Here is a 9,905-nt window from a genome sequence, read left to right as displayed (position 1 = left end):
TTTTTATTTTAAATTAATTTTTTTATAATTTTAAATAATTTTAATATACAAATATAGAAAATAAATTTTAAAAAATAAAAATATATTATTTTAATATATTTAAAAAAATATTAAAAAAAAAGGGATCAACACGTTACAAACATTATCAAAATTTTGGAGGAGGAGGGAGAGTAGGGGACCAAGAATAACACGAGGAAGGGACCTAATTTTTTGCTTTCACTAATTGAAAAGGACAGGGTCCCACTTGTGCTACCCCCACCCACAACTTGACCCCTTTTTAATGCTTCCTCTACTCTTTTGCACTTTTTATCAGCTGACGTCACTCACTCACACACACACAGAGAGTTTCACACATGTGGATAACATAACAAAACATAACATGTCAGAACACACCCACCCAATTCCTATCTCTCTTATCCCTCCCTCGCTTCCTCCCTCCCTCATCATCGCTCTTTCTCTTCCTTTCAGTGCTACTCTTCCAAGCCTTGCTCTTTTCCCTTTTCAAATCTCGAACGGAATAATTATTCTGCGAGGAAGGAAACAAATTTCACAGGGATGGAGAGAGATTCAAGAGAGCTCTTTTCCTGGTAGGTTTTCTTCAGCTTTGTAAATATATACATTTTTTTTTGTTACTGGGGTGGCAATAATCTAATATTTTTTTTGCATGAATTACTGCTTTTCAACCGATTTTCTTTTTCCTTGCGGTAATTACTCTGTTTTCTTTACTCTTTTATGTTTTTCCTTTTCTGGGTTCGTTCCATCATAATCCTGTTTGTTTGTTTTTTTGGTAAAGAAGGTAAGAGATGGATCCTTTTTATGTTAGCTTCTTTATTACTGAATTCCTTGCATTTTTGGCATCAGGTTATTGGATTCTGTGTTTTTTGGTATTTGCTATTCGGGATGCTGGTTGATTCTTCAAATCTTTGGGGTTGAATTTCATTATTGGATTTAATTCCTGTTTTCATGCGTCAAGTGGATTTGGTTGATTTTTTTTTTCTTCCTAGTAGCTAGCTGTTCTGACACGAAAAGTCATACTTTGTTGCTTTATTGGGCTGGCTTCTATATTTTCACACTGTTTTTTCTCTTCTTTCTTTGAAAGAAAAAAGTCAAGAGCTTAGCACATCTTTGGAAAGTAATTATAAATTTCATGAAGTCTTAATTTTTTACTTCTTCATGTGGTTTCTTAATTAAAGCCTTGGATTTCGCTGGATAGATCATGTTCTTCTTTCTGGAGTTAGAAAATTTGCAGTTGCCTTTTTTTGTTTTTGTTTTTACTGACCTCTTGTTTCTTCTGTTTTTCACTTTTTATTGTATAGAAATAATTATCTAAAATAATCAAGGTTGTCCATGCAGTCATGATTTCTAGAGTGACATTCCGACTCTCTTTCGATTTCCTGTATTTCATCCTTGTTAGCAAAGATAATGACGTTTTCCTTCTCTGGTATTGCTTGAAGGTTATCTTAAAATCTGAAGATTGTAAAATCCATTTGTGGAACCACCAAAGAAGGTAGCTGTTGTTAGCTGAAAATTTGTTCGGTTAGAGGTTTCAATATTGGTGAAGTTTGATTTGAGTCAGCAGTGAGTTCAAGCATGGGTTACGTTTGTGATTTTTGTGGGGAACAAAGGTCCATGGTTTATTGCCGGTCAGATGCTGCAAGCTTATGTTTATCATGCGATCGAAATGTTCATTCTGCTAATGCTTTGTCCAAGCGTCATTCACGGACCCTCTTATGTGAAAGATGCAATTCACAACCAGCGTTAGTTAGATGTGCTGAAGAAAGAATCTCTCTATGTCAAAATTGTGATTGGATTGGCCATGGCACCTCGACATCAGCTTCCACACATAGAAGGCAAACGATCAATTCTTACTCTGGCTGTCCATCAGCTTCTGAGCTTTCTTCAATATGGTCATTTGTTTTAGACTTCCCTTCCAGAGGTGAATCTACTTGTGAGCAGGAGTTGGGTTTGATGAGCATTGCTGAAAATAGCACCACAGACTCCTGGGGTCCTACAGAGAATACTATTGGCCAAAATGCATCTGGAGTTGTTGAAGTTAATGACAGGCGTGAAATAGCTAAATCAGGTGTTTGGCTTGGGTCTTCTTCGATACCTGAATCGAGCTCTGTGCCAAACAATCTAGACCAGACAACCAGATCCGCAAATACATCTTTGCCTAAGGTATGGGGTACTTCAGTTTTTTAATTGTCTTGGAGGTGTAAGTAAATTATTCTGTTGGAATGTAGGTGCTTGTCATTTTGGTTGCATGGACAATCTAATAAACAGCACAGTGATCTAAATTTTATACAAGAGAGACTGTTTTCTTATAAACTTTGCAAAATACATCTAAAGTTTAGCTTCTAGACTTTCGAAATCATCCACTGAAGCGTTACTGGTTTGGGAAACATAACTTCATCTGTGATGAGGGGCTCACACATTACATTGTAAGAGAAACTGTTTTCGTTCTCAGCTGTTGTGAAAACAATTTTCTGAAATGCACTTCTGTTTGCTTTAACAGCTGTTAACAACTATGGGCTTTGAGCTTTCTTACCTCCTTCGAAGCTCATAGTCAGTCAAATCCTAACTTCATATAATTGTTTCTCGTTAGCAAACTGAAATACATATACATAGAGAGAGAGAGAGTAAGTGTGAATCGTTACTTTTGCTTCTTTATGGGTATGTGAAAATTTTATTTTCTGTTTCTCAAGGACCTTGTGCATATTTCTCTCTGTTCATCTGCAGTTATGCTGTCCCGGGACTAAGTGTCCTGCACCCTACGAAGATGCTGATCTTTATGAGGACTTCAATATGGATGAAATGGATTTGAGTCTCGAAAACTATGAAGAACTCTTTGGTGTTACCCTCAATAATTCAGAAGAGCTTCTTGAGAATGGTGGCATTGATAGCTTATTTGGGACAAAGGACATGTCTGGTGCTGACTCCAGTTGTCAGGGTGCAGTTGCAGCTGAGGTTCTCTTCTTTTATTTGTTATCTTTTGCTGTGCATTTATCTTACTCAGCTTTGTCTTTTGATTTATTTGTTCCTTGTTGTACCAATTGGACATAAATGCATACTTCTGAGATACCATGTTCTCTTTGGTGAACATTATTTCCCTTTCATTTGTAGTTTTTTCTTCCAGAGGAAAGATTTATATAGTTTAAATATGTTTCCTCTGACCTGATTGAAAAAGATAATTCCATTGTTGATATATATTTCACGCAAGGACTTTTTATTGAAAAGAAAATGATCTCACACCATATCTCACCTTGTGTTTTGTGGATTCTTGCCAAATGGAAAAAAGGAAGAAAATGTCCTGACAAGGACAATGTGTTTATGTGTGCTGCAGAGGAAATGTTTATCATTAAGCTGAAACAATCTTAATCCTTGATTTGACTGGTCTTGTAACAGGATTGGAGTAATTCTTAAACAAGAATGGCTAGTTGATTTTGAAGTGACAGTAAGAAAATGCACTGCCACAGGGTTAAAAAATGACATCAACTTGTATGGCATCGTGTTAGCTGTCCAACAAAGTGTTCATTGAGCATTAAGTCAGTTCATGCATGTCAGAATTAACTGATCCTCGAATCATGGCACCGTACCTATCAAGCGGTTGGTCCTGATTCCCAAATCTCATACATGTTATCATTGTCTCCAAGGCATTTTCTACTTGTACATTTTCAGTGAATGTAATGTAGGTGCCTGGATCTGTGAGTCTTAGCCATAAGCAGTATGTGATCATGCTGAACCTAGTACTAAATGATGTTTGTTTCTGTTTGCTTTATTTTCCAAGTAATCACATCTTTCACGGTATGCAGTTATGTTTGGACATTTAGCGATACCAGTTACCAGGATTAATTTTAGCTGGGCGTACATAGTAGACTCCCTTTTCGAACTTTCAGCATTATTATTTAGTATCTTGGCATTCACAATTGGACTTTGATTGAAGTTGATATGTTTTTCTTAAAACCCTCACCCAGCCTCCAAGGTCTATTATTTCTTTCTTTTCAATTTGCATGATAATTTCCATAGCTACTACAATTCTACATCTACCTGCCTATAATCACATGTCTTTTATAGAAACTTTCAGCAATAGGCATTTTCTGGGTTCATTCATAGTTAAATGTGTGTTTACTTGGATGTCTCCAGGGGTCATCAGTTGGAGTGGTCAACGCCGTACAGCCAGCAAGCAGCAACGCAGCATCTGCTGATTCTATGATGAGCAATAAGACTGAACCAATCCTTTGTTTTACGGAAAAGCAAGGCCATTCCAGCCTCTCATTTTCTGGCCTTAATGTAGAGAGTAGTGCTGCAGATTATCAAGATTGTGGAGCATCTTCAATGCTTCTTATGGGAGAGCCTCCCTGGTGCCCCCCATGCCCCGAGAGTCCCTTCTCATCAGCTAACCGGAGTGATGCTGTAATGCGTTACAAGGAAAAGAAGAAGACACGGATGTGAGTATGCTGTCAATCTAAAATCTATTTGGTGTACTCACTTGGACTGCCACCTTTTTTTGTGATTCCCAAAAGGAAACTTGTACTTATTTTATGTGGCCTTTCTCATTTTATTTCACAGAAAATCTGATTATGCTATTGACTTGTTGGATTTTCTTACCAAGTTGTACATGTATATTATATACTGTAATTTTTTCCTCTGCTTGTATTTTATTTTTGAGGAAATTTGTCCACATAGTGCAATACAGTCTAATGTACCATACAATCCACAAGAATTAGAGGAATGCATGCATTTGAGTGTAGACATTATCCTTTTCTTCTTGTTTTTGTAGTTTACACATGAAGAAAAACCACTGCATTTATGACTTGTTTATTTTAGTTGACATGATTAGAAAAGAGCATTCGAAAGAACATATGGTTGATTATCATGTATAACTATTTATGTCTTTTCTTTAGTGATTTTCACAAATATTTTGCTCACCTGGACTCTAAACTGTCTTTTATGGTTGTGTTTTTATTTGAGGCTTTTGTTGATTTTCAGAATCTTGTGCGCATTGTTCTGCATTTTATGGCAGTAGTGTGTTTAATGGTTCTCCTAATTCTGTCACAGGTTTGAAAAGAAAGTGAGGTATGCATCTCGCAAAGCAAGGGCAGATGTAAGAAGGCGTGTGAAGGGTCGTTTTGTCAAAGCTGGTGAAGCTTATGATTACGACCCACTTAGCCAAACGAGAAGTTTCTGAATGTACAATGTTAAACCTGCTCTTAGAAGAATAAAGGGAAAGAAACCGATCTTTAGTTTTGAGAGACTCGGTATTTTTTCCTAAACAACAGCGGAAATTGATACCTTATTTTCCTTGCAATGACAGGCTATATGATTGTATTGATGGGGTCAAGGTTTTTGCGGGCAGAAAAGGTGGAGTATGGAAGTAAGAGAACTGGTTCCTGTTGCATCACCAAAAAGGTTCCGGGGCAGAAGTTCCCATCAACGTGAATGAAGATGGTTTCTGACATCATCCAACATGATTGCCCTATTGTCTTGCCTTGACACAATGGAAAATCTCATTTCCTGTTGAATTCCCTGAGCAGTTTCACGAGTTTCGTTTTTTTCTCTAGGGAATGTATACTTATTTGTCCAGCCATAAAAATGCTTAATGCTCATAATGTCGACTGTTAATCTTCCAACTCGGTTCAATTCCATAAGTGGCTTCCCTATATGGTGGGTATCTGAACTCCCAGTTGCTAGGTTGGCCGAAGATCTTGCAGTTGTAATTTTCCTTTCTTCCTTCCATTTGGCATGTATATATCAGAGGATTTATATATGTAGTTGAGAGGGTATGTATGATATCTGGCCTGAACCAGCTGTAGTTGTAATTTTCTTCTTTTCCGTGGGCTTGTAAATCGCACAGGATGATTATATATGCTTGTAGTTTTGAGAGGATTAATACTAGATATTTTTTTAATTATTTGTTAATTTTCTTGGTCTATTTATTTACTTCTTACATTACTCACTGTTGATTGCAGTAGAGTTTAGTTAGAGCATGTACCCTTGATGATAATGCCGACAGGCTGTTTCTGTGTCTTTTTTAATGTATACCATGGATTAAGTGGAGATCCCTCGTTCTACTTTGCTCCTCTGTATAAATAGACGAGGCAAAAAGGTGATTTTACCAGTAAGTAATAAGAAGAACAAGTCTTGAGCAAGAGCACAATGATCACTTGTGTATCAATTTTTATGGCTATTGCTGTAACAGCATTCTGCATAACACTACCCTCTTACGTGCTTTCATCACTGTATACAGGATGGTTTCCATGGTTTTCCTGACATTCCTAAAACGTCTACCATTTTTTAAATCTGGAAAGTCGAGGAGAATGTTTCTCCAAGCTTTGGTGGCAGGAAATTCTCCCATAACTCAACGTAGTAGGTTTTAAAATTGACATTTCTCAACTGCAGCCATTTGCAGATCCACAGATACAAAGTTTCGAATTCAAGCCTTTATATCATGGCAATTCGTTTTGTTCTTAAGAGTAACCCATGGAGCATTTTAGGAATTTTTTAAAATTCTCTAATCCCTTGGGGGGAGACGACGAGAAAGTTCATAAAAAAAAAATAATAAAAAAAAAATAACAAAGAAAGAAAGGTGAGGGAAATCCGGGGACGAGAAAACAATTACTGGTTTAGCTTTAAGCATTCATATACAATAATAATAATCGATAACCATTACAAAGCACCAGAAGAAGGAAGACCAAAAATTCATGTGCATTGACAACATCATACAATTTTCCAAACCCGACACAAGGTTTTCCCTGAAAAAAAAAAAGGATCCTAGTTCTCCACAAATCATCATCAGAACTGCTATCCTCAGACATCCTTCCTATGTCATCCTCCACAAAATCAATCATCAGAACTGCTATCCTCGGACATCCTTCCAATGTCATCAATCATCATCAGAACTGCTATCCTCGGACATCCTTCCAATGTCATCGTGTACAACTTTATCCTGCAAGTATGTTGCAGACAATAAAAAATATTCACCACTGGCATGTGAAAATGTATGCACAGCTAAGTCTGTGCATGTGAGAAGGAGAGTGGTTTACATGATTGCATCACAGAACAAAAGTTAAAAAGTCTTACCGGCATCTTATCCCAGTCTTTCAACTTGGAATTTGTTAGCATGTAGTTATCACGTAATGGAGCCCAAGATGGCCCTTCACCAGAAGATGCATGAACCTGCAAATGGTAAAAACTATGAAGTTCTTCAATGGAACATTACAGCAGAATAGATGCTCTGAAAGATGATACATAGCAGACTTAAGAGTCCAATTTCACAAACCTAACAGTTATTGGTAATAAAAGATGGTTCTAAAGAGAGTTCAATACTCTCAGCATACATGTTAATAACGTCCAGATGAACTTGAAGAGAGAAAGAAGATGGGATCTAAGGTGGAATAATTTCCAGACAAGTAATATATTATGGGAGAATACAGGAAGTCAACAAATGCAAGAGTAGCTCCTATGACTGAAGCAGAGTTTTAACTGAACAGATAAAATGAGAGATAACTTACCTTAGTTGAAGTGTCAGCAACTGGTGTCTTGCCCAGCTCCGAAAAGAAGCGTTCTTTCCTTCGCTTCTTTATCACTGACAGGATTGAGACAACCTTTCATTAGAATTGAGAAGCAATACAAAGCTGAGGAAATGCATTTAAGATCAGCAACAACATAATAAGGGCTAAATATCAGTGCCAAAATCACTTTCTGAAGTTCATTTGGAAAGCGCTCACATTACACAACGATGGAAAAATAAACCCATCAATGAGAAAACCAAATGTGTATCAATCACTTCCAACCCACGTACACTTCAACAATGACTAGAATCCTTTTGTATTGGTAAGATAACCAGGAAAATGGTAGCATCAAAATAAGAAGATCCAAAAGCCAGTTGCATTGCCCATGGGGCATGGACATACCTTTAGCATCTTTTGACCTTGAAGGATTCAATCCTTTCTGTGCATTTTGTGCCTTGTTAACCTGTTTAAGATACAAAACAAGAAAACTCAGTCTCAGTCCTACAGCAAGAGTGATTAATCTAAGAAACAGAATCAAATAATTACAGATTCTGAAAGGAAAAACACAAAAGAAATTCCCAAAGCAACTTACAGCATTAAATAACTTGACAACTGAAATGTCAGCAACACATGCAGTAGAGATGAACTAAGTTAGCATGAGAACCAAAGCATCAAGTTCAAAACATATATCTCTACTAACACATCAAGAAAAAAAAACATATTACCTCCTTTTGTAGCCACACTTATTAGAAACTTTTCATGTGCATCTAAATAATTAGCAGGTTTTACATGCCCCTTCTCTCCCACCTAATACAACAAATTCCCAAGTAACAGCATAAATATAATGGCACTTTGAAATATGAATATAAGAATATATATGAAGCATGCAGATACATGCTAAAATAACAAAATAAATAAGTAAATAAAGTGAAAATCGAAATACCAAATGTTTTTCCTTCTTAGCATCTCCCTTCACTCTCCTTTCAGCTACCTCCTCAGCAAGCTTTTCTGCTACAAGTGTCTTGTGACCCGATAAAACTGGTCCCTGCAAACCCACCAAACTTTAGGAATCTTATCTATTTCACCCAAGAAAACACATATTTTTAAGGGAAAAAAGCAGCTTAGCTCACCAATGAATCATCAGATATGGCCTTCTTACTAATACTCTTGAAAGCGATCCTAAATGCCCTACAACCCTCACTAAACTTTGTAATTCCAGGCGGAATTTCATCATCATCTTCATTCTCAGACCCTTCAATCTCAATCCCCAGATTCTTTTTCTCCTTACCATCATCACTACTTACATCATCATCCATGGAATCTGCGTTATCATCTTCGCTCGCGTGAGCAGTCTCATCCTCGTTGTCATCATCAGAATTGTAGTCGCGTGCCTTCTTTCTAAGCAATTTCTTCAATCTGGGGTCTATTTTTTTCACTTTTTCTTTATTGCCCAGAAACTGTTTTTGTTTCTTCTTGAAGTTGCCGCCTTTCTTGTGCCCTGATTTTCTCTTTTTAAAAGGTTTTACTGATTCTCGCATTTGGGTTTCCTCTGCCATCGTTACTGCAACCATAGTTTCCAACAAGGTACAAGTCACTATTATTACTATTGTTTGTTTGCCTATGAAATAGAATTTTCTAAAATAAAAGAGACAACTGAATGGGTTAGGGTTAGGGTTACCTTGTGTAGACGCTCAGGCCAGAAATTGATGGTTGAATCTGCTGCGGCTGCTATTGCTGTAGCTCCTACTCGGAAACTCAGATGGTAAACTGGAACTAGGGTTTTACTGCAAAACCCCCCGAGTTGGGTTTTTCTTTTATGGTATTTATTGGAAATTGTTATGAGAAATTTACGTGAGCATCCTCTGGATATGCTGGAATCTACATTGTGATCCTCTACAAATGCGTTTTTATTGTTAAACCCCAAGTTTGTTTATTTTTTGCCATATTACAATTACAATCATAAATTACAAAATAAATCAACAGATCGCTCTTTCACTTTTCATTCTATCATAGAAGAAGACACCTATATTGTGGATTAAAACAGTACATTCGTGCCTTTCTTTTAGGTCGCTTAACCTTTTTTTTCAATTTAATTATCAATTTTTTTTCTTTTTAATTTCATCTTTCTAAGTTATATTAACATGTTTTTATGTGTTGAGATTTTTATTTTATTTTATTTTGCATACTCTCAAAAAGTTTTTGAGAAAAATAAGGAAGTTTTCAATTTGATCCTTGTAATTTTAATTTTTACATATTTGGTTGCTAATATTTTAAGATTTTACTTCTTAATCCTAAATATAGGAATTTCTAGGTGAAAACATGTTAAAATATGGGTTTTGAAATCTAAGTTTTCAAACCCTGACTTCACCGGCACCGGAGACTATTAGAAAAAAC

General features: G+C 36.4%; 2 protein-coding genes across 3 annotated transcripts; one reads left to right on the top strand and one right to left on the bottom strand.

The window, feature by feature from the left end:
* Positions 1–385: 385 nt before the first annotated feature.
* Positions 386–5,919, top strand: LOC7469344 (zinc finger protein CONSTANS-LIKE 9). Its single transcript, XM_024585322.2, has 6 exons — positions 386–587; positions 1,455–2,178; positions 2,740–2,967; positions 4,144–4,448; positions 5,059–5,190; positions 5,315–5,919. Exons 2-5 carry the CDS (start codon positions 1,591–1,593, stop codon positions 5,186–5,188), a joined length of 1,251 nt encoding a protein of 416 aa, XP_024441090.1. The 5' UTR covers positions 386–587; positions 1,455–1,590; the 3' UTR covers positions 5,189–5,190; positions 5,315–5,919.
* A 683-nt stretch (positions 5,920–6,602) lies between these two features.
* Positions 6,603–9,357, bottom strand: LOC7456019 (uncharacterized). Of its 2 annotated transcripts, XM_052446737.1 has the most exons (10): positions 9,190–9,357; positions 8,642–9,072; positions 8,455–8,556; positions 8,237–8,318; positions 8,104–8,123; positions 7,914–7,974; positions 7,512–7,585; positions 7,081–7,176; positions 6,883–6,946; positions 6,603–6,786 (listed from the first exon to the last, which is right to left on the bottom strand). In XM_052446737.1, the coding sequence occupies exons 2-9, from the start codon at positions 9,065–9,067 to the stop codon at positions 6,884–6,886; spliced, it is 924 nt and encodes a 307-aa protein (XP_052302697.1). In that variant the 5' UTR covers positions 9,068–9,072; positions 9,190–9,357; the 3' UTR covers positions 6,603–6,786; position 6,883. The 2 variants fall into 2 exon arrangements, with proteins under 2 accessions (XP_052302697.1, XP_002320535.1); XM_002320499.4 differs by having other exon boundaries at positions 6,603–6,946.
* Positions 9,358–9,905: the final 548 nt, after the last annotated feature.

This window comes from Populus trichocarpa, chromosome 14 (genome assembly GCF_000002775.5).
Source record: "Populus trichocarpa isolate Nisqually-1 chromosome 14, P.trichocarpa_v4.1, whole genome shotgun sequence".
NCBI lineage: Eukaryota > Viridiplantae > Streptophyta > Magnoliopsida > Malpighiales > Salicaceae > Populus > Populus trichocarpa.
This window is presented reverse-complemented; position numbering and strand designations above follow the sequence as displayed.